General features: G+C 46.2%; 1 protein-coding gene across 1 annotated transcript in view; it reads right to left on the bottom strand.

The window, feature by feature from the left end:
* Positions 1-24321, bottom strand: part of SLC25A40 (solute carrier family 25 member 40) — a 419344-nt gene that overhangs the window by 206515 nt on the left and 188508 nt on the right. Inside the window, exon 6 of the mRNA XM_086941797.1 lies at positions 19986-20110. Within this exon, the coding sequence (XP_086797923.1) occupies positions 19986-20110 (125 nt within the window). The remainder of the gene's footprint in view (positions 1-19985; positions 20111-24321) is intronic.

Raw genomic sequence — 24321 nt, 5'->3', positions numbered from 1 at the left:
TGAGCTTGTGATTTTGTCCCGTCTGACGCGAGCAGGGGGGGCTTTGTGCATTTTGGTGTTATATGTACTATAATCTTTAAGATTGCATTTCTCAGATTCTAATGATTACATTTTTGTCAAATTGGTTTTGTTAATAAAATGTACTCTATTTTTCTAAATTGGTGCAGAATTTTTCTTGTGTTCTATTTTCACTTTATTACTGTTTGAAGTGTTGCACAAATACTTTACACATTGCCTCTAAGTTAAACCGGACTGCTTTGTGCCAAGCTGCCAGAGAGACCTGAGCACAGGTTAATTAGGGGTTTGTAGGTGCCTCGACCTGACAAAGATTGTAGTTGGTGCTTGGGTACGGTTTCACCACACCTCATCCAGTAACCCCATTTCTTACAATATGGCTTCTGAAAGAAACCTATTAAAACAATCAAAATATTGTAAGCCATACAACCCTAACATGAAAATTGAAAAGCAAAGTTCTCCCACAATTATCTCTGCGCTACTAGCATGTTTTAAAAGATGCAAAGTTAACTGGATAGTTTTTAAATTTAACAAAATTTGAAGTGCTGCATCAAAAAACGTTAAGTATGAACTATAAATTGATGCATCTGGTTAAAGTGACAAAAAAGTCTGCTATAATTAGGAAAGCCTTCAGTTTGTCAACAACTGAAGGAAGAAACAGAGAAAGTGCCACATGATTAATAGTCTTCACCCAACTATGGCCTATAAAACGTTATTCTTATGGGACAAATTTGAGTGGGCTAATGTGATAACAATAATTTCCATTGGCTCTACACAAAGCTTTCACTAACTCTAACAGAGTCATTTAAGCAAGTAGATCAGAAATGAACATTCACCTGAAAACAAACAAACTTAAGAGAGCTTGGCCAACTAAGCAGGATCTGTATCATCTCCCCTGTTTCTACAGGTCCACTAGCTTTGGGCCCCATATCTCCTCGCTTTGTTGACTGAATGGTTTGCAGTCCCCCAACCCAGCCATTCAGTTCCATTTTGAAGGTGGGCACTCATACTGGAGTACAAGCCCACTTGTAAAGCATGTGCAGTATAGTAATATGGCATGTGAGATTTAGAAAATGATGGATAACTCCACTATGAAAGACATGTGGGATCCCTTTGCTAAATTTTTCAAGGGTCAAAGGGTTACAGAGAAGTAGGAGATTTGCTTTTTTCTTTGTTCTAGTACTGGGTAAATTATAAGTAATGCAGTAGGAAAAAGGTAACAAAACGTGTCAGCGCATTTCATTACTGAGATTAGGTAAAACAGAAATGAGTTTAGGGGGGGAGCGGATCAAATAATGGTTATGGTTGAACACAAAGATCTGCCGTTTATACAGTTGTTCACTCCTTTTTATAAACCATGGCAGGTTCATATTTTTGCAGCCAATGACTATACAGTCCTTTGTCAAATCCAATTCTGCTATGTCTCTCCTTAGCTAGCTTGGGATTGAAAATCCAAAAACACTTATTCCAAAAACGTTACTAAGCCAAGCTTAGATTTTATTGTGCTGTGTGTGTGCAAGGGAAAATTTCAACATTTTTAGGACCTTAGCGACAATGATCTCTCTCTATTAACGTGAGATCTTGCCTTTTTTGTCATCAACTGCCAGAATAGGGTTCTGAAGTAAACTATCCTTCATAAAATTAATTTGTTCTGACCTCTGGGCGAAGGATAGAATAGGGTGGGACTGTCTGAGCTCAATATCTTATTGTCTGATAGTAGATTCAATGTGACAGTGTCAACATATGCCTACAAGGATTTGCAGGCTGCCACTGGTGGACAAATGACTTTAGGTCACAGTGGTGCATTTCTAATTTGGATCAGGTTTGCTAGTTGGCCGCAACTTTCTTTGTCAGTGAGAGATTTGGGGATTGATGACTGAGAAGCTGTTTTTTGTTTTACTTTTGGATGCTCTACACTTCGATGGCCTTAGTAACACAGCTCATTTTAAAAGCTGGGCGGAATTTTTTAAAATGATACAATATTTTGTATGCAACTCAAGTAGAGCGTGCAACTTCATGGTAGAATATCTGGCTAGGTGAGCAAAGACTGTGTGTCCATATTTTCTTAGCTGTAATCCGATAATGAGTTGTAAAGGGGTATGGAACGGCCCTGGCCATAGCTCTTAAGTACAAATCTTCAGTTATCAGGGATATCATGCAACTTAAGCACAAATTTTAATGGATCCCCACTTTATTAAAGCAGTTCTATTCTGTACCTATTTTCTGCTTTTGTCCACCAATGACTAAATTATCAATGTGCTTTTCTTAAAGACCTACCTGAAGAATTCAGATATGTTGCTAGCAACACCCATGTAACCCTTCACCAAGTTTGACTTATTTTTTATTTTCTCCCTTTTCTCCGGGACTGCTATAGAAGTGATTGGATTTGAGCTCTTCACTCAGACTTAGACATTTTCCTAAAAGCTTAAGGACCATTTTTGTGGTTGATGAAGGGCTCAGCACATGGAATTCATCATCCTTAGGGTACACTTATGATGGAGATGGAATTTACTGTGACCTATAACATGACAGTGTCGAACATTGGGCTCAATATGATTTTGACAACATGCTCCACTGCCTGTCCTGCTCCTCTTTCCCTGTCAGTCCCATATATCTACCGCCTTTCACCTTCTTCATCCTTGCATCTATCTATGGAATACTGTATCTTATCAACTTAGGCACACTCCTTGATTTCTCATAGCATCATACTGCCTAGCCCCCTTTGCACTCCCAGTTCGCTCGTCACTTGTTTTTGTAGAGCACAACAGTCATCCCAAGGAACATCACTTGTCAGGATAGATGAAAACCAGTTTAGGATGAGTTTGGTTGCTTGAGGCATAAACCGCCGGGTTATGAATATTAACCTGTGGACATCTGTACTTGAGACCTGAGAAAAACCACACTTTCAGCCTCTTTCTGAAAATCATGTGCTTATCAATGAGGGGAAGTTCCAACTGGAGTTTGTTCCAGTGAGTAGCCGCCTGATAGAAAAAAGAGCGACCCCACCACTCTGACTTTTTGTATGCGTAAGGTTTTAGGTAGAGCATGATTGCATGATCTAAGGTCTTGCGAGGGGACATAGAATTCCAGTTTGTCCTGCAGGATTCTAGGCCAAAAGTTATATAAAGCTCCATGCGCATAGCATAGTAGTTTGAACTTGGATCTTTGTCTCATGGGCAGCCAGTGAAGCTCTTTCAGGCAGATTGAAGGAGAACTATACTTGTTCCTGTAACAAACCAATTTGGCTGCTGCATTCTGAATGACTTGTAGACAAGAGAAGAAGTAGTCAGCCATGCACACATAAAGTGCATTTGCATAGTCTAGATTACTGGAGTGTAAGGCCTGAGTGATTGTTTTGCTCCAGTTCAGGGGGATCCACATAAAAACTCTCCTTAGTAATGTTGGCATGGGAAAACATTTACCACACAATACTCAGACTTGATCTTGCATGCTTCGTACATTATCTCCTAGGAATCCCTGATTTTTTACAACAAGTTTAGGCTCGGGAGCAGGGACTAATGATTGGGGTAACCAGGTTGTGTCCCAAACTAGGTGCGCGTCACCAAAGAGCCGTATCTCAGATTTCTCTGCGTTTAACTTCATGCAGTGGTCCGATATCCAGCCTGCGGTTACTGAGAGCCAGTTGCTCGAGTTACTCTTAATGTTCTCATATTTTTCCTCAAAAGCTATTAGCAACTGTGTATCATCAGCTTAGGACCAGGTATTAAAACCCTATTTTCCACCACACGTGGCCAAAGCTGTTAAAAAGAGTTGGGCTATGGGAAGCTCCCTGTGGAACACTGCTCTTAATTGTTTTGGGGTTAGAGGAAAAAGAGCCCATTTGTACTGCTTGAATTCTATTAAGCAAAAATGAGTTGAACCAATGAAGTGTTTTTGGAGTGAAGCCTGTTTTCATTTAAGGTTGTCAATAGGAGATTGTGTGATATGGTGTCAAAAGCCGCCAACACGTCCAAAAGGATTGGGCGGCAGCTTTGTCCTGGTCCAGCAAAAATCTAATGTTGTCTAAAACAGCTAACAGGGTAGCCACAGCACTGTTAGAGGCCCCGAAGCCTGTTTGTGAGGGGTCAGGAAGTTCATTAGTCTCAAGATAGTCAGATAATTGTCTATTAATCAATCTCTCCAAAACTTTGGACAGGTAAGGAAGTTGGGAGATTGGTCAATAGTTCGAAAAATTGGTAACATCAACATCAACATTTTTTTGCCAGAGGGCACAAAATTGCTTGTTTCCAAGACTCTGGGAACACAGCTGTATCTAGCGAGCGATTGAAAATGTGTGTAAGGTAAGGGCAAAGAACTGTCATTAGTCAAGATTAAATGTAATGCGGGCAAGGAACAAGCATTGATCCCGATTTGACCTCTAGCATTGCCTTAGCAACTTATTCTTCTGATAAAGGGACAAAATTACTTAAGTGGGATTGAGTACCAGGATGAGGTTCCAGGGCTTCCCAATCAGCGCCCTCTAGGGTAGGCTGTTTTTGAAAGTTAGAGTAGATTTGGGGCATTTTATCAAAGAAAAAATTACTGACTTTTTCCCATTTGTCTGCTGACGTGGTCAAGGTTTGTAAATACCTGCTGGTCTGCACAGTTCCTTCACTATTTTGAATAGGTCTTTGTTTGAATAATTGTTTGCTTTGATTCTTTTTACAAAGTATGGCTTCTTAGCATGTTTAATGGCTGTGCAATAATGTCTTAACTCTACCCTATAAGCTAATTTATCCTCCTTATTTTTAGTTGTTTCTCCATTTATATTTTAAGGATTTACATTTTTTTGGGAGTCTTAGGTCGGTGAATACCACTTTTCGGAGGGGGCTTTCTTTGTCGATTTGATTAGGAGCACGTAAATCCAGTGTAAAAGTTATTTCTGAATTTAAGGTGTCAACCGTTGTCTGGACAGGGAGTGTCTTTATGGTAGTTTGGTCACTTAAAGGAAAATGAGAAGCAAACAGTTCAGGAGTTGTGAGGTTCCAGTGCCTTTTAAACCCTATCAAGGGTGTACTCAAGCTGATTTTATTGTCCGGTGAGGTGAAAGAAAGTTAATTAGAGAATGGTCAGTCCAAATAAGGGGCTCAGGTCGTCCGACCTTTATAGGCTCTTTATTGGAAAATAAGAGTCAAGTGAGTGCCCAGCAACAAGGGTGGGACCATTGACCCATTGTTTGAGCAACAGAATCGGCATATCACCTTTTAGTTGTTTGCCCATAGGGTCATCCCTGTCTTCATAAAGGATATTAAAATCACCTATAACCAGGAATTGATTGTGTTTCAGACAAGAGGGAAACAAGGCACCCAAATTTGGGCATATAGCCGGGGCGGGGGCAGGGGCAGGGGCAGTGGGTAAGAGGGGGGGGGGGGTTGTAAATAACTGCACCTCCAAACCTTTTTTGTTCCCCACTAAAGACCTGGAATGCGAAAATGTTGTGATCTTCTGGTAATGTTACTGGTTCAGGGAGACAGGTAAAACAATCGTTAAAAATGATGGCTATTCCCCCTCCCATCCACCCCTTTCTATCACATTTAAGTAATTTGTAACCAGCAGGAAGAGCAGAGGCGATATCTGGGGAATTATTGTCATTTAACCAAGTTTCAGCAATAAAAACTAAGTCTGTTTTTTCCGCTGGGTTATCCCAGATCTCCACACAGTGTTTGGGTAGAGATCTGGAGTTCAAGTAAACACAATCCAGGTTGCCTTAACTTGTACCAAACACCTGTGGTTCATCGCCTAAAACAAATCTTAAAATGCTTCCTCCTTTTGCCAGGAGTTAAGCACCAGAAGAGCGGTGGTGGTCTCATACTGTGCAGTGATCAGTAGGAGGTAAAAAACAAAGTTATATATCTTCGGAAATGCCTTATCTGGTAGACGCTTTCTAACCATACATTACTTACTGTAGAATATTCACCAGACATCAGCCTAGATTCAGTCGACAGAGCAAAGATGACGCTTGACTAATCTGCTGCATCTCTCACCTCTCCTCCCATGGTATGACTACACGGCTTGCGATTACCTGGACTGAGCCTTGTTGACTGGTACTTATGGTCTGAGCATTCGGCTGTCCAGCTGGATTGGCACCTGCATTTCCTGGCTACTTCGTTCAACCGCCAGCTTTGGTGTCTGGCCTCTGCGGAGCAGGAGAGCACACCCCGCTTTAGCAATGACTCACCGAGGAGGAAAAGTAGCAAAGATGTGATATGCAGGCCCGCCTGCTGTCGGAGCTACAGCCACCTCGGGAGGGGCCCTCATCGGAAATCCGCCTTCAACTGCCTGTGAGCCAAGCAAGGAAGCGAAGCAAGGCGGGGGTCCCGGTACAGCCAAAAAAGAGACTCAAGGGAACAAAGCATTGCTGAGGGCAATAGACTGTTCAGCGCAGTCGGAAGGTGGGTCTATACAACCTTCTATTGCATATCTAGTTGCTCCACTCACCCCCCATACTGGACCCCTAAAATGGCACTTCAAAGATAGAGGAGGATAGTGCCTCAATGATTCCTGTGACGGAAGTCAGTGAAACCATTTAAATTAGTGAAGGAGCGGGGAATAGCCATGGCAGCACTATCACGTGCCGAGCCGACTCTTCCCCCACATTTCCCTGAAGCTTGGGTCACTCAGACAACCCTGAATAAGCCCATGAGCAGTACCAAAGGGATACCTGTTGATACTGCAATGCAAGGAGCAAATGGCGGTGATGGGGGAGGGGAGACTACGGATACTGATACAATGAAGTCTAACACACCTATAGGTTCTGGGCCATCCAGTGCCAGCAATCAACAAGGGGGAGCCCTTTCCCCCAATCTGCCAGGAGAAAGGTTTTTCTCATTAAGAGACAGCTCGGACTCCTCCAAGCAAGACAGTACCTCCCTAAGCAATGATGTTCTCTTGCACTCTTTGCACTCTAGCAGCATTTCAACTGAAGATTTATGACTAACTCAAAGGAAAAAGTCCTCTAAGAAAAAGAAAAGGAAGTAAATCTGAGAACCATTGGCAGAAGTTGAAATGGGATTATTCAGATACCCAGTTAATATTTCAGGTGCATGGCTTAAACTATGACGATACTCCGAACACTATAACACCTTCTGATTTAAGAGTCCCCCCACTCACTACCATCTTTTTGTCTATCAAGCAAATGCAGGAGGAAACCCTGAATGAAAGTCGTTGGTAAGAATTGCCTCCAAAAAGTTACAAGGGGGAATCCGGAAACTAAATTAAACCTGCAGAGAGATCGCCGACCGACTAACAACTGTGGAAGGTCGCGCAGAGTCCCTAGAGAATCTCTGAAAGTGCAGAATGCCTCTCATGGAGCAAGGCATGTCTGATGTTATGTTTAAGCTGGAGGACCAAGAAAATCATCAGCGGAGGAACAATCTACTCTTTCTTGGGATTCCAGAAGGAGTGGAGGGAGGCAACCCCAGAGCCTTTACGGTGGATCTACTGAAAGGCGCATTCCCGGATCAATCCAAATAGGACTGGGATCTGGAAATTCAGCTGGAAATTTAATGCTGAAGAAACATTCACAGAGTGAGTCTGAAAACGAAGAGCAATGCTAGTGTGTTATGGCAACTTTATTTTCCATTTAGAGGAGGCACGAAAAGACCTGTTAAAGAATTTAGGTTACTGACTAATGGGGGGAACTCCTCAAGGGACACACACATGTGGGGTTGCAATTTCAGCCCATAGTGACGCATCATAGTTCAATCAAATTTGGGTCGATCCACTGGGGCAAAAGATTTGCAGGGTGCAGGCCCTCAAGTTCTGCCGCTTGTTAGAACTGGCACCTTGGCATTGGCCTTCCTTCCATTTTTTGCTGTTGCCTCATGTGATTTTGCTGGTTATAGATGCTTTGGGCACTGTGCCACTGCTGTCCAGTGCCACAGTGGAAGTGCTCCCTATGGTAAATTGATGTATGGATTAGTGATTCCATGATTGGTTGATTTGGTTTACTTGTCAGACCCTAGTACAGTGCACTGGGTGTGCCCAGGGATTGAAAACCAAAATGCTGCTGGTGTGCTTGCACTACTGGTTGTGCCACCCACAGAAGCTGCCTGTAAAAGTGTGTCTTAGGTCTGCCATTGCAGAGCCTGTGTGCAGTCTGGTACTGCCATGTTGACTGGGCAAGTGCACCCACTTGCCAATCTCTAAACCTTCCCTTTTCTGCACATTAGTCACCCCTATAGTAGGCCCAAGGGCAAGGACCATTGTCGGTAAAAGGTAGGACATGCCCTGGTGTGTGTGGCATGTTCTAATAGTGAATTACAGCCATTATCGGATTTCACTGTTGCAAGGCTACTGGTTCTCCATATGCCAGAATGGGCAGTTTGATTATTACATCTTATTATCCCAACTGACTCAGGGAACTAGGTAGAAATTCGAGTTTAGTATGCCTGAACTCAGAATAATAAAATAGATCTTTTAGTGAAGTTGGTTTTAACATTCTGTGTTTGAAAATACCACTTTTAGAAAGTAGGTATTTTCTTGTCAGGGGCAGTGGGGGTTTCGAGGAGACAGGGTGAGTCAGCACAGGGCTGAATAGGGAGATCTGCATGCAGATGGGAGGGAGGAGTTGCACCTGGGACCTGAATAGGGCGCTGTGCCTTCCCTCCACAATGCTTGCTACACCTCCTCTGGTGCGTCTGATGTCCCTGACCTGCACTGTGAAAGGAAAGAAAGGGTCTTATCAACAAAGTGCTCCAGGACTGACCAGAACTGGTTTGGACTAGGCAAAGGCCTCTCTGTCTTCAGAGAACAAAGAGAAACTGTGTATAAAAAGGGAGACCCAGACCCCAGAACTTTAGATCACTTTTGAGAAACAAGAAGAAACCTTTGCTGAGGAGAGGAACCAGAGAGACTGAGGAGAGGGATTGATCGGCAGTGGTTGCCTGACTGCCAAAGAGAGGAGAAAGGACTTTGTGCTACTTTCATTCAACTTGTGAAGTATCTCCAAGGGCTTCAGCTAGAGCTTGCCTTCTTCTGAAGTCTCAGGGACAACAGGCTTCACCCACCAGCTCCCCAAGAGTTCTTTGGAAGTGCCTGTAGTTGTGTTGGGCTTTCTGAGAGACTGCGTGGCGCAAGGAGCTAGAAGCGCGACTCACGAAGAAAAAGCAGGTCGCCAAACTGCCGCATTCGCTTCACAACACAAAAGCGCCTCGTATCGCCGGAGAAGAGGATCAACGTCGCACCAGACGCCGCCGCATCATCGGAGAACCGTGTCACAGCCGCAGTCATCGCATCGCTGGGAAAGTGTGTCCCAACTGCAAGCTGTCACATCGTTGCCGAAGTGCCTCGCATCGCCGGCGAAGAGGATCGATGTCGCATCAGACTGTGCAGCATCACCGAGAAGCGTGTCGCAGGGCCTGTTGCGGCTCAAAAGAATCGTTGAGTCACTGCACAGCCGTCGGGCGTGCACGCATCGTGTCGCATCAAGGAGAAGACGCCATTTTGTTCATTGCACCGGATCTTCATCGCATCACGGCGTTGCGAGTTACATTGCCACGGAAGCGAACTAAGAAACAGGCGCATCACCTCCCCACGCCGAGAAGAACAGATGTATCCCCAGCGCATCAGTAGGGACCCAACGCATCACCATTCTTGCATGTAAGGAACCGACGCATCACCTTCCCTGCAACACTTTGGTTGTATAGCGTTACGCATCCTAAGCTACATTGACTCAAAGTGTCGCATTTTACATCTTAAGAGAACTGAACTAATTCTACCATTTTAAGTACAGTATTGTGGATTTTTGTCGTTTGTGGTCTTGTGTTAAGTCTATATAAAAATACTTATTTTTATACTACGACTTGTGTGGTGTCCATCTGTAGTGTTGTCACTGGGTTACTGTATGTGTTCATAAATGCTTTACACACTGCCTCTGACATAAGCCTGTCTGCTCGTGCCAAGCAACCATGGGGTGAGCAGGGGTTATTTTAGGAGTGTACCCCCTTACCCTGACTAGACACATGGGTCCCTATTTGGTCAAAGGTACCTACCTCTGCCAACTAGAGACCCCCAAATCAAGCAATGGTGGTCAGTGGGGAGGATTTGGACTTGCATTTGTGACTCATATACAGTGATTGGTGAACACTACTAGTGAGTGCAAACCAAATGCAACCACATACTTTTGGTAGATTGTTTTTTCTGGGGTTTCCTATTTTTGCAAAGAACTGCCAAGTTTAACCACCATGGAGAAAGCAGCATCCATAGCATCTGTTGATTTTGATTGGGAAGAGGACAAACTAGAATGCTACAATGTAAAACAGCTAAAGCACTTCTGCAGGAAATTTAAAATTGCAATCACTGGTCTCTCCAAGAAGGATGAGTTCCAAAAGGCGCTGAGGGCCTGGGTCGAAGCAAGGAATACCCTGAGAATGAGGAGGGGGCTGAGAATGCAGATGAGCAGCTGGATGGGCCATTGGGTCCAGGTGGAAGAGAGCAACCTCTTCAGCGGGTAGCAGTGTTTCTGGCAAAAGGTCTGTCCCCAGAAGAGTTGGAGGACAGGAAAGAGTGTAGGATGCATGAGATGGAGCTAACTAAACTCAAGTTAAGGGGGCAGTTAGAATTGGCATTGCAAACTAGGAAATTGGCCCTAGAAGAAAAGAGGATGCAGTTAGAGCATGAGACAAGTTTGAGGGAGATGGAATTGAAAGCTAGAAGCTTAGAGATTACTACCTCTGGTGGCAGCACATGTCAATGTCTGTGGAAGCTAGAGTGTATATTCCTAAAGATGTGGTGAAAGAGTTTTATAAGAATGATGACATTGGGCAGTGGTTTAAAGCCTATGAGGTAGCCATGTCTTCCCACCGGGTCCCTGAGAAGGACTGGGTCGCCGGGTTGTAGGGGCGGTTCCTTAGTGAGGGGGGGGATACACTGTTAGACTTGCCCTCTGAAGTCCATAATTCTTATAGCCACATGAAAGATTCATTGATGTCCAGGTATGGGTTGACTCATGATTTGTATAGACAGAGGGTTAGAAATTGCAAGAAGTTGGAGTCAAGCACATGGGTAGAATATGTAACTTACTTTTGCAGAGCATTGGATGGTTGGGCGAAGGGTAGCAAAGTTAATGATTTTGAGGGGTTCTTTGATTTAATTGCATGGGAGCACTTGTCAAGTAATTGTTTTCCAAAGCTTCGCCAGCACCTGATTGATAGCAGGTTGACTAACGATAGGAAGCTTGCTGAGGAGGCGGACCGCTGGGTGAGCACCCGGGTTCACAAGGGTCACGTGGGAGACTCAGCCAAGAGTGGGCACGGTCCCCAGCAGAAGATTGGGGGGGACAAGGGTAAACCGAGAGAGTTCCAGAAAGGGCCCCAAAGTAAATCCCACGGGAACCAAGGGGAGGGTTCCCAGCCTCCTCCTGAGAAGAAGCACGGGGCCGACACGTAGTCCTGTTCCCAGGGGTCTCCTTAGGTGCTTCACATGTGGTGAAGTTGGCCATAAGTGTGTTGATCCCCGGTGCCCACAGTTTGGAAAGACAGCACCCACTGGTGCTCCATCCCGGCAGATGGCGAGTGTAGCCCTGGGGGGGGGGGGGTGAACGGTGTCCAAGGGGGGTGGGTCCCGCAGAGATGTTCCTTGTCTCTTTAGGAGACTGTGAGGTGGTCCCCAGGACCCAACTGCCTGATAACACTAAGTACAGGCAGTGGGTGACCATCAATGGCCATAGAGTGGAGGCTCTTCGAGACACAGGAGCCAGTGTGACAGCTGTCAAGTGTCACCTGGTGTCTGAAGAGCAGGTAGTCCCCAATGCATTTTACCCAGTTGTTGCCGCTGACAACACAGAGAGCCGCTGCAAGGTGGCTCATGTTCCCTTTGAGTGGGGTGGGGGGTCTCTGGTACTCTTCAAGTAGCTGTGAGGCTAGCCATGCCTGTTGACTATTTGTTAGGGAATGATTTGGAGAGCTCACCTTGGGCTAAGGTGGAGCGAAGTGCTCATTTGGAGATGTTGGGCCTGCCTGACTTGGTATGTGTGACCACACGGTCCATGGCAGCCAGTAGGCTGCCATGGACCCAACTGCCTGATAACACTAAGTACAGACAGTGGGTGACCATCAATGGCCATAGAGTGGAGGCTCTTCGAGACACAGGAGCCAGTGTGACAGCTGTCAAGTGTCACCTGGTGTCTGAAGAGCAGGTAGTCCCCAATGCATTTTACCCAGTTGTTGCCGCTGACAACACAGAGAGCCGCTGCAAGGTGGCTCATGTTCCCTTTGAGTGGGGTGGGGGGTCTCTGGTACTCTTCAAGTAGCTGTGAGGCTAGCCATGCCTGTTGACTATTTGTTAGGGAACGATTTGGAGAGCTCACCTTGGGCTACGGTGGAGCGAAGTGCTCATTTGGAGATGTTGGGCCTGCCTGACTTGGTATGTGTGACCACACGGTCCATGGCAGCCAGTAAGGGTGTTCAACAGGACCTGGAGCCTGAGAGGGGGGCCCAGGTGTCTGCCTTAAAGAGAAGAGGCAGGGGGTGCGGAAAAACGGCCCCCAATTTCCCATGGTCCAGGAGGAGGCAGACCCTGATGGAGATGCCCTGGAGCCTACAGGGGAACAGTGAGCTGAACTGGGGGACCTGCCTGAGCTGACCCATTGGCAGCAGGAAGGAGGACCCTCCAGCGAAGAGTTCTGCAAGGAGCAGAAAAAATGCCCTTCACTTGTGGGTTTGTGGCAGCAGGCTGCAGACCATGCAGCAGGTGATCAGTCTGGATTACATTGGATCTACTGGGAGAACGGTCTCCTGTATAGTGAGCCTAAGGTTGCTGAGCCTGGGTCAGCCCGTGTGCTGGTGGTACCCCAGCGCTTCAGAGCTTTCCTACTGGGGCTGGCTCATGATGTGCCGTTGGCAGGACATTTGGGGCAGGCCAAGACCTTTGAGAAGCTTGTCACCCACTTTTATTGGCCCCAAATGCGCAAGAGTTTAGACACTCATTGCAGGACCTGTCAGACTTGCCAGGCAAGTGGAAAGAGTGGGAGGAAGCAGAAGGCTCCTCTCCAGCCATTCCCTGTGGTCAGCACTCCTTTGAACGGGTGGGTATTGACATTGTAGGGCCACTGGACCCCAAGACAGCCATGGGTAACTGGTTCATCCTGGTCTTGATGGACCATGCCACCTGGTACCCGGAAGCCATACCTCTGAGGACAGTGACGGCCCCCGTGGTGGCACTGATGGGAATTTTCTCACTAGTGGGATTCCCTAGAGAGGTAGTGTCTGACCGAGGTACAAACTTAATTTCTAAGTATATAAAGTCACGGTGGCAGGAGTGTGGGGTAACCTACAAGTTTACCACTCCTTACGACCCCCAAGGAAATGGGTTGGTTGAGAGGTTCAACCGAACCCTAAAAGGCATGATTATGGGTCTTGAGGAACCTATGAGGCTTAAGTGGGACGTCCTCTTACAATGCCTGCTGTTTGCATACCGGGAGGTGCCTCAGAAATCTCTAGGATTCAGCCCCTTTGAGCTTCTCTATGGATAACCAGTGACAGGACCTCTGAGTCTGGTCAAGGAAGGATGGGAGCTATGTCCCAGCAAACCTACCCAGGATGCATATAGCTACATGCTGGCCTTCAGGAACCAGACTAGGCGTTTCAGGCAACTCGCTGAGGCGAATCTAGAAGCCAGCCAGGAGGAGATGAAGCAGTGGTACGACCAGAATGCCACTCTGGTAGAGCTTCAGCCTGGTCAGAAAGTGTGGGTCATGGCCCAAGTGGAGCCTTGTGTGCTCCAAGGAAGGTGGACCGGACCATTTGAGGTGGTGGAGCGCAAGAGTCCTGTTACCTACTTGGTGGACTTGCGGTCTCCCAGGAACCCCTTGCGGGTCCTGCATGTCACCGTCTGAAGCCCCACTTGGAGAGATCCGAATAGGGCATGCTTTTAAATACAGATGATGCAATGGAGGAGGAGACTGAGCCTCTTCCTGACCTCCTGTCGGCGACAGAGCGAGATGGGTCAGTGGATGGAGTTCTGCACCCTGACCCCTGAGCAACAGAATGACTGCCGCCAGTTGCTGGGACAGTTTTCTGATCTGTTCTCACTGACAACCGTCACTGATTAGTGCATACATGATGTGGACACTGGAGATAGTCCTCCTGTGAAGCACAAAACTTACAGGGTAAATGACAGGGTGAGAGCTTGCATCAAGGAGGAGGTCTCCGAGATACTTGCATATGGGGTGATTGAGTCCTCTAACAGTCCTTGGGTCAGCTCAGTGGTCTTAGTCCCAAAGGCTGCCACACTGGGTGCCACGCCAGAACTCCGGTACTGTGTGGACTACCGAGGACTCAATTCAGTCACGAGGACTGACACGCACCTCATCCCCAGAGCTGATGAGCTCATCGATCGGTTAGGGGCTGCCTTGTACTTCAGCACGTTTGACCTAACGTCTGGGTACTGGCAGATCGCCTTGGCTGATGGGGCAAGAGAGAGGTCAGCATTCTCCACACCAGATGGGCACTACCAGTTCCGGGTCATGCCTTTTGGGATGAAGAATACCCCTGCCACCTTTCAGAGGTTGGTCAGCCAGGCGTTGGCTGGACTGGAAGAGTTCAGTGCCGCCTACCTGGATGACACTGCAGTGTTCAGCACCAGTTAGGAAGAACATCTGCGCCACCTTTGGGAAGTGTTGATGGCGCTGCGGAGGGCAGGCCTCACGATCAAGGCGAGTAAGTGCCAGATCGGGCAGGGTTCCGTGATGTACTTGGGACACCAGGTTGGGAGCGACCAGGTGGCGCCCCTACAGCCCAGGATTGAGACCATCCTGGCTTGGGAGCACCCCAAGACCCAGAAAAGGCGAGAGCCTTTTTAGGACTCACTGGGTATTACAGGAAGTTTGTCAAGGGGTATAGCAGCATCGTTGCACCCTTGACAGAGCCGACTTCCAGGAAGCAGCCCAAGAGAGTGATTTGGACTGAAACCTGTCAGTAAGCTTTTGAAGCCCTGAAAGCTGCCATGTGCAGGGCGCCCGTGCTCCTGATACTCAACTTCTCAAAAGAGTTTATCGTTCAGACACCAGCTTCAGAGCATGGTGTGGGGGCAGTTTTGTTACAGATAAATGAGTAGGGCCTAGATCAACCCGTAGTCTTCATCAGTAGGAGGTTACTTCCACGGGAACAGAGGTGGAGTGCAATTGAGCGCGAGGCATTTGCTGTGGTCTGGGCACTGAAGAAGCTGAGACCATACCTTGCTGGGACTCACTTCAGGGTTCAGACAGACCACAGGCCCCTCAGATGGTTGATGCAGATGAGGGGTGCGAATCCAAAGCTGTTGAGGTGGTCCATTTCCCTACAGGGGATGGATTTCACGGTGGAACACCACCCTGGTACAGAACACACCAATCCAGATTTTTCCGCCTTAGGGATAAGAAATCCCAGGAGGTAGGGTAGTTCTCCCTACATTTCAGCTGGAGGGGACACGTGTTAGACCTGGCACCTTGGCGTGGGTCTCCCTTCCATTCTTTGCTGTTGCCTTATGTCTTTTTGCTGGTTATAGATGCTTTGGGCACTGTGCCACTGCTGTCCAGTGCCACAGTGCAAGTGCTCCCTATGGTAAATTGATGTATGGATTAGTGATTCCATGATTGGTTCGTTTGGTTTAGTTATCAGACCCTAGTACAGTGCACTGAGTGTGCCCGGGGCTTGTAAACCAAATGCTGCTGGTGGACTTGCAGCACTGGTTGTGCCACCCACAGAAGCAGCCTGTAAAAGTGTGTCTCGGGTCTGCCATTGCAGAGCCTGTGTGCAGTCTGGTACTGCCATGGTGACTGGGCAAGTGCACCCACTTGCAAGTCCCTAAACCTTCCCTTTTCTGCATATTAGTCACCCCTATGGTAGTCCCAAGGGCAAGGTGCATTGTAGGTAAAAGGTAGGACATGCCCTGATGTGTGTGACATGTCCTAAAAGTGAATTACAGCCATTTTCATTTTTCACTATTTCAAGGCTACCTGTTTCCCATAGGCCAGAACGGGCAGTATGAATATTACATTTTATAATCCTAACTGACTCAAGGAACCAGGTAGAAATTCGATTTTAGTATGCCTGAACCCAGAATGATAAAATACATCTTTTAGTGAAGTTGGTTTTAACATTCTGTGTTTGAAAATACCACTTTTAGAAAGTAGGTATTTTCTTGTCTAACCATCCAAGCCTCCCTCAGCTAGGTTGTGTACTCCTTGTCTGGAATATGAGTGACAGGGCTGGGGAAAGAGAAACTGTGTAGAAAAAGGGGGACCCAGACCCCAGAACTTTAGATAACTTTTGGGAAACCATAAGAATCCTTTGCTGTGGAGAATAACCAGAGAGACTGAGGAGAGACTATCCCTAAGCGTGAGGGATTGGCCTGCAGTGGTTGCCTGACTGCCAAAGAGAGGAGAAAGGACTTTGTGCTACTTTCATTCAACTTGTGAAGTATCTCCAAGGGCTTGCGATAGAGCTTGCCTCCTGCTGAAGTCTTAGGGACAACAGACTTCACCCACCATCTCCCCAAGAGTTCTTTGGAAGTGCCTGCAGTTGTGTTGGGCTTTCTGAGAGACTGAGTGTCGCAAGGAGCTAGAAGCGCGACTCACGAAGAAGCCGGTCGCCAAACTGCCGCAGTCGCTTCACAACGCGAATGCCTCGCATCGCTGGAGAAGAGGATCGACGTTGCACCAGATGCCACCGCATCATCGAAGAAGCGTGTCGAAGCCGCAGCCGCTGTCGTTGCATCGCTGGGAAAGCATGTCGCCGCTGCAAGCTGTCGCATCATTGCCGAAGCGCCTCACATCTCCGGAGAAGAGGATTTCACCGGGAAGCGTGTCGCAGGGCCGTTCTCTTGTTAGAAGAATTGTTGAGTCGCCGCCCAGCTAACGGGCGTGCACGCATTATCTCGCATCAAGAAGAAGACACAATTCTTGTTCATTGCACCAGATGTTCATCGTATCACGGCGTTGCGAGACGCTTCGCCACTGAAGCGCAGTAAAAAACCGACGCATCACCTCCCCATGCTGAGAAGAACCGACGCATCCCCTACGCATTAATAGGGACCCGACCCATCACTGTTCTTGCGTGTAAGGAATGGACGCATCACTTTCCCTGCAACACTTTCGTTGTATAGCGTTACGCATCCTACGGTACATTGACTCAAAGTGTCGCATTTTACATCTTATGAGAACGAAGCGAATTCTACCATGTTTAAATACAGTATTGTGGATTTTTGTTGTTTGTGGTCGTGTTAAGTCTATATAGGAATACTGATTTTTATACTACAATTTATGTGGTGTCCAGCTGTAGTGTTGTCACTGGGTTACTGTATGTGTTCTCAAATGCTTTACACACTGCCTCACAGATAAGCCTGTCTGCTCGTGCCAAGCTACCAATGGGGTGAGCAGGGGTTATTTTAGGAGTGTACTTCTTTACCCCGACTAGACGCAAGGGTCCCTATTTGGTCAAAGGTACCTACCTCTGCCAACTAGAGACCCCCAAATCTAACATCGCTTTTACTCCATGTTCAATGTATAGCAGTATTGAAGCTGACCCAGCTGGGCGAGGGACATCAATCAAGAAATCCAAGACCACATGCTCCTGGAGCGTCAGTGCTTGCGCCCTTGCCAAAACCAGTGTGCCCTGTGTGGAACCGAAGGGCTGAAGAAAGCAATGTCCATTGAGGTATCCTGGCGATTGGATCCGTGAACCAAGGTGTGAGGAGACAGCTGCTACACCAATTGGGTCATTGCCTGTGTGCAGGGAAAGGTCAGCGGTTGCTATTAACTGTACTACACCGATCAGAACATTGCCCATGTGCAGGTTGGAAGTCAGCAACCCAGTATGCCAGGTAGGGCTGCCATGAAGATTACTGCTGTGCCGACTGAGAATTAGCCTGTGTGCGGAGTAAAGTCGGTGAGCTCCTATGCCAAGTGCAGCCACAATGAAGATTGCTACTGTGCTGATTAGACCATATTCTGTGTACAGAGTGAGGACAGTGACTATATATACCAATGGGAGCTACTGGACAAGAAAAGAAGTGGGGTCCAGTCAAGACCATTGTCATTAGGAGGAGGCTGCCAAGCCTTGATTGAAAACCACCACCAGGAGCATCGCACCACCCCCACCTGTGGGGAGAATCCCAGGAAACTCACCGGCATCGGAGGAGCATCGAGGACTCTCCCGCTGCTGCCTCCGCAGGAGCGCGTGTGGGAAACTTGAGGACACCTGACTGCTGCCCTCGGGCCACATATGAAGAATTTACCAGAGACAGCCACTGCAGCTTTAGTGCCTGAAAAGGGGGCATGCCCTGAGACTCCTGTTGTTCAGTTCCTGCAGGTGCAGAAAACACAAATTTATAGGCCAGGCGGACCAGGGGGAACTTGACTACCATATAGTGTTTTGCACTGAAACACTTTTGAATTTAGTAAAGAGTCAGAATGGGGCTCCTGAGACTCAGACTACTAGTGGGGCTTAATCTGAATATTGCCTACAGTGAATGAGGAATAACCACTACTGCTAGCGAGAGGGGAATGGGTCTCAGGAACCTCCCTGTATAACACTAGAGCCCTTACGTCGGGGGATTGTGTGTATGGTTTATGAATCCATATCTCACTTTGTGTTTATATTTAAATATTCCTTTCTTCGTAAATGAAAATATTTGACTTTACAATCATTTATTGTTGCTTCTGAAGGTATTTTTAGTTGTAAGTCTGTGCTCACACCCCTGTGTCTAACCCCTCCCGAGAAGCCTTCGACTGATCGACTGTGCTACCACTTAGAATCAAGTGCTGAAGGGGCACCTGGCCCAGTTCCTCAGGATCTATTATAAGTCATGACCCGCGACTTCAGGAGTAAAAGGCCTCAACCTCCACGTTTGGGACCAGTAGCTCATGCTTGCTAAGCGGCCCCTTGAACGGGTTTCTGACAGGCACTTATCTGCAGTCCTACAATTATGGACGACAAATATATGAGATTAATCCCAATATTCTGCAGAGGGTGTTTCTACCGAGCAACTATCTGGCACTCGCTGTAACTACCATGTTAAAGAAATGCATTTATAGCCCTCATCTTTCAGTTCTTTCTCCAGCTTGGGGAGGCACATTAAGAATGTGTGATTCAGATGCCAAAAGCCAGCCACAACTGTGACTGGCCATGATCTCATACATCATCAGCCTCTTGATTCAACTGTGCTGTGGAGAGGTAGGGGTCCATGATGCGAGACAGTGCAGCCACCACTTAGGCAGCCAGACCATGCACAAACATGCCTGTGGAGATATGCTGTAGATATAATGTGCCAACAGAATCAAGCTACACCTTAGTGACCAGGCTTACCTAGGCTGAAACATGTCTGGGTTTCTAGATTTTCTGTTCAGAGGGGATTCAGCCTGGAAGTTGGGCTGGACAGTACATAGTGGTGCAGCAACAAGGCTGATTTGCGTATGGTTGGTTCCTGTCTGAGGTGACATGGTAGGCAAAAAAATGAGAATTTGATGTAGCCGTTACCAGTGGCTGAGATTATTGCAAGCCATCCACGCATTTTTTTTTCTTTTACACACTGTCACGCCCTAAAGTGCAACATGTATGCCCTGACATTGGTCCTGAGTTCATTTTGCCAAATAATCGAGCTATACCACAGTGACGACGCCTAATTAGCCCACACCTAGTCTGGGCTTCTTGTGCTCTCCTGTTCCGAGGGGACCTGGCATGGCAGTTCGGGCTGGACTGTTCCAGCTGGAGCAGGACGTAGGCTAATTCGCATATGGCTGGTTCCTGTCTGAGATGACATGGCGGGCAAAACACATAAGGGACTGGGAATGCGCTCGAGTAATTTTCAGTGGCTGAAATTAGCATTCCAGTCATCACTTTTTCTTTTCTTCTGGGAGGATACATGTAGCAGGTCCCTCATCAGCTCCCTACTCTGACTACACAAAAGGAACCAATATGTTAGTAGTTAATGAGATACAGGCACTATGTGTAAAGAATAATTTTGCATTTATCACCATATATTGTATGACTTACATCTGGCAACAGCTCCAGCAACTAGAGCAGCAATGCTGACATCGCTTATAACTTTCCTGGACAGGATTTCTCGCAGCTGGTCATAGCAGGTGAAGTAAATGGCTGTAGCTGGTATTGCCATCACTCTGAAATGAAATACAACTATAAGCATTACTTGGCTCTTCACATTTGCTGCTTTTTAAAACACGCACTATCTTTTGAGAGGGCATCGGAGGCTAGCTATGCACCAGGATTTCAAACACTGTGTTCATCGGTAATGTGTTCCTTCAGACACTTCCGCAACCACCCACAATTACCGCCTGTGGTATAAGTGTAAATTTCCTTCTTTTACCTGTTAATGGGCAAGATGCTGCTTTGATCTCCGATAATTGTACAAACATGTTTTCTTCATGGTAAAGCAAGATCCTTTAAAGGAAACTTTCTGTTTACTTCTCTAGTGTACTCCACTAGTTTACCTTGTCTCAAATTCCATCTTTGTGAACCCACGTTTTAGAAAACAAAATGCATTTCCAGTTTATAAACATGCTACCAAAAAAGAAGTGGAAACAATGTAAAAGATTTTGATGATTCTTCTGTTCTACTTCCGGAAATACTCATTTGTGATGGATAACAATTCCTTGACAATTTTTAGCTTCATCATTTACCCTGCAAATAAAAAAAAAATTACCACCGCCGAGGCAGCTGACTCCTCCACTATACCTGCTTTTGTAAAACGTCTATTACCAGGGACGTAACTAGACCTGAACTTTGAGGGAGGCGAATAGTTCGAGTAGGGGGGTTTGGGGTATAATTGCAAGTAAGGGGGCGGGGTAACACTTCACGCCCTAACACTGTAATCAATGCGGCAAAGCGACCTCAGAGCCAGTGTGGCAAAATGAAGTAATAAACTGTGCATTGTAAATATAGTAGACAAACCCTATAAGATTAGAACAAATGTGTTTTTGTGAGTTGACATAATATAGGCTACTGCCCGTGATCCTTGTAAAGGAGACTGAGTGCAGTTTCTACTGATTTCAATATGAAGCTTTTTAGAACTGTTGTTTCCTAAAGATATTTCAAGATAATACCACTTTTTGCAAATTTGCCCACAATTCCTCCTGTGGCAGGACAAAGTGCCTGTGAAATATTTACCAATGCAGGTCCAGGAAGGCAGTTCTACCTCTGGACCAGACTGCATGTCAGGATATTCTACATTTGTTTGAAGCTGCACAATTGCATGAATGCTTCCAGATTTGCAAGTCACACCCCCAAAAGCTGATTCTGGTGGGTGTGATTAGGAAATCACAGGTTTGATTTTCAATCCACCTTTGCTTCCTCCTGAGTGTGAGTGCAAATTAGCTGTCTATATTATGTGTTAATTACTATGATGCGAACCTACAGTAAACTAAATAAAAACAAAATAGTTGTTAGTACATCACACTGAGAAGTTTCTCAAGGCATCTGTCTCCTTCCATCTTCATCTCCATCTAAGCACCAAAAAGTGAAAGGCTTTTCTAGTTGTCATGAAAAGATGGGAAAAATGTCCTCTCCAGCAAAAACATGGCATTCCTGACTATGCAGAAAACGGCCGACTGGCCAGCTAGATAGAGATCAGATACAGCATTTCATAAAAAACTGGGAAAATCTACTTCAGACACATGGGTTCTAGAGGTAATAAAAAATAAGTATATGCAATGCAATAGGTCTCGCTTTATTAAAGTTTGAGCTATTGGCATTGCAAATGCGTGTTGGTTTAGCTTACAGCTCCTGTTACAAAATCTGGTTTATGCCATCTCTTGTAATAGGGAGACAATGCAGTCACACCCTGGAGCTTAAATGGAAAAAACTACTTACACTCATCTCGACTAAAAACCTAAAACCACAAGAAGAGACTTTAAATCTAACATACAAACATCAAAATCATCTTTATTACAAACCAAATAAAAGAAACTAATTATCAGACAAAAAAACTATTCCGCTTTGCCAAAACCTAAACAGTCACCTGTAAAGATGATGAAATCCACAAGAAATAGCAAATTTTTTTGGAAAGACACACATTGTTAGCAATTTAAATCTTTGAACAAAGGCTAACTCAGATCTCATCGCATCTGGACCAGAACTGAAAATAATCTCAGATTCCTGCAGCCTGATCTGGACCTCCTGGAGCCTGATCACTTATGAACCGAGAGAGAGAGAAATTAGGATCGCCACCAAACCACCCGCTACCTCTATGGTTCTATAACATCCAACCAAGGCAAAGTATCATGAACACCTCTATCGATCAGTGAGTGTTCCATACCGGGACATCATAAGATCCGGCCTGAAAATGCTCAAAGCTTTCCCTGATAGCAATGAAAACTATTCACCACCTCACAGTCCTGCCCTTCATTACTATGAATATGGAAAAATCTTGAAACAGTTCACCAAATATTAAGAGAATAAGGGGTTGCAGAGGCACTCTAGAGACCATAAAGATAAAAAACCCAGGGCTCACACTGCCATGGAAGTTAGTGAGTTTAAGAAAGCAACAAGAAAACTCAGGTGCTAAGGCCAAGTGACAGGACCTAAACAACTTTTATTAGCAGTAGACTGAGAGACTAGCATAAGCTACAAGCAGCCGCGATAGCAATGAGGTATGCACCTTGATTAACCTATGGAGCCCTGCTGGCGCAAAATTGTTTTACCAACGGACAGCTAAGTTCAGTATGACAAGCATAGAAGTGATCAAAGACCTAAGGTTCTGGCATGCACTACGCATTCATATAAAAGATCAACAGCAGAATCATGATGGCATTCCACTGGAAAATCGGGTGCTGTCCAAAGGCATGTCAACTAGACCTAAAGGTCTGCTATCACTTTTTCTGATTTTTCGAGGCCTGGAAGACATAGCCTGACATTTTACCTCCGTCTTTGAAGCGCAGCAAATTAGACAATATGAACACAGAAATGTAAAGGTATATTTACTTATTGCTTGGATTTGCATGACCCAGCAAAAATCAGCCCCGAACAACAGTTTGGGAACCAATGGGTTAGGGAGTTTTAGACAACAGCCTTTGCATCGCAACAACTTCAATGCATGCTTCATTGTGCAAGACATAAAATTCAAAGTCCCGATTATTGGAAAAATAAGAAAAGTCTTCTAAAGTTGTGCCCTAAAAGAATATTCTCTCATGAGCACAGCTGCTCTAAAAAGTCAATAAAACTTGCCTAATTTTCTGCACACGCCACGTGCAAAAAGAACCTTAGTACCCAGATTGCAGTCAACACAGAGCACATATCGTAAGCACCTCCTATTTAATTTGTTAGATGCAGGCAAATAGAGATGTTGCAGGGCTGATAAGAGTTATCATTCCAGTCCTATTCAGGTATCTTCTTGAGAGATATAAGATCAATGCAAGTGGTGGGTATGTACTTGAGGAATATGTGAGGCAACCACGAACACAGCTCCTAACCTCTAAAACGGACAGGTCACTTCTAGTGTCTTGTCCCATATCGCGACACAGCAGATTAATGTCGGAGAAGAAATGTGCAAAACTTGTTAGACTCCAGGAATTCCAAAAGATCGTTCTAGTACATAGAGAGCAAAACAATACCAACGATATACACAGAAAACACCCGTGTTTGTTTCTTAGGTGGCAAAGTCTAACAAATATACCACACTCTACATTACTTCAGCCCATTAAAAAATTGACAGCTGATGTATTTCGATGACAACCTTTGTAACTTGCTAAGAGGCTCTTAAAAGGTCCATAGCCCACAGCGTACTAGGCATCATGACAGCCCGCTGCATACCTGAATCCTGTTCCATGTTATCCATAACGTAACTGGCAAAGTAACACAGAAGGATGTTGTGCGCTGGCCCACAAATCTGCCCCAGCTCCGAGCACATGTATCAGTGATGCCACGTATCCCGAGCCAGTGACTTGAACTGCCCATCGGAACCCCCTACCTGTCACGTCGTGATGCAGTCTAGTAGTTGGGGGGCGGAGCCGGGAACCAGGAACAGGAATGGGAGGGACAGGAGATCGAGGGGCAGTTAAGAATAGAACATGAATGAATAAAGAAGTATGGAACCATACTCTCCGGCTCCTGTAATGATTGAGGGGAAGGCATGACACTGGCGACGAGGATGGGATAGTAACTGAAGCCCCACACTGCCTAAGAACCCTGCCGCCCGTAGACGGCCAAGAAAACAGAGAGCCTGCAGCCTGTGTCAGCGCAACGCGTGAGGAGCGCGAAGATGAAATGCCCCACACGCCGCGCCTGAATGCTGCCTTTCTTGAATGACCAGTAACTGAAGAAAAGAAGGGAGCTGCCCGCCGAGCACGGTGAGTCTGCAGCCTGTGTCGGCATAGCC

This window comes from Lissotriton vulgaris, chromosome 10 (assembly GCF_964263255.1).
Source record: "Lissotriton vulgaris chromosome 10, aLisVul1.2, whole genome shotgun sequence".
Lineage (NCBI taxonomy): Eukaryota > Metazoa > Chordata > Amphibia > Caudata > Salamandridae > Lissotriton > Lissotriton vulgaris.
The sequence above is the reverse complement of the archived record's forward strand: the minus strand, read 5'-3'. Positions and strand labels throughout refer to the sequence as shown.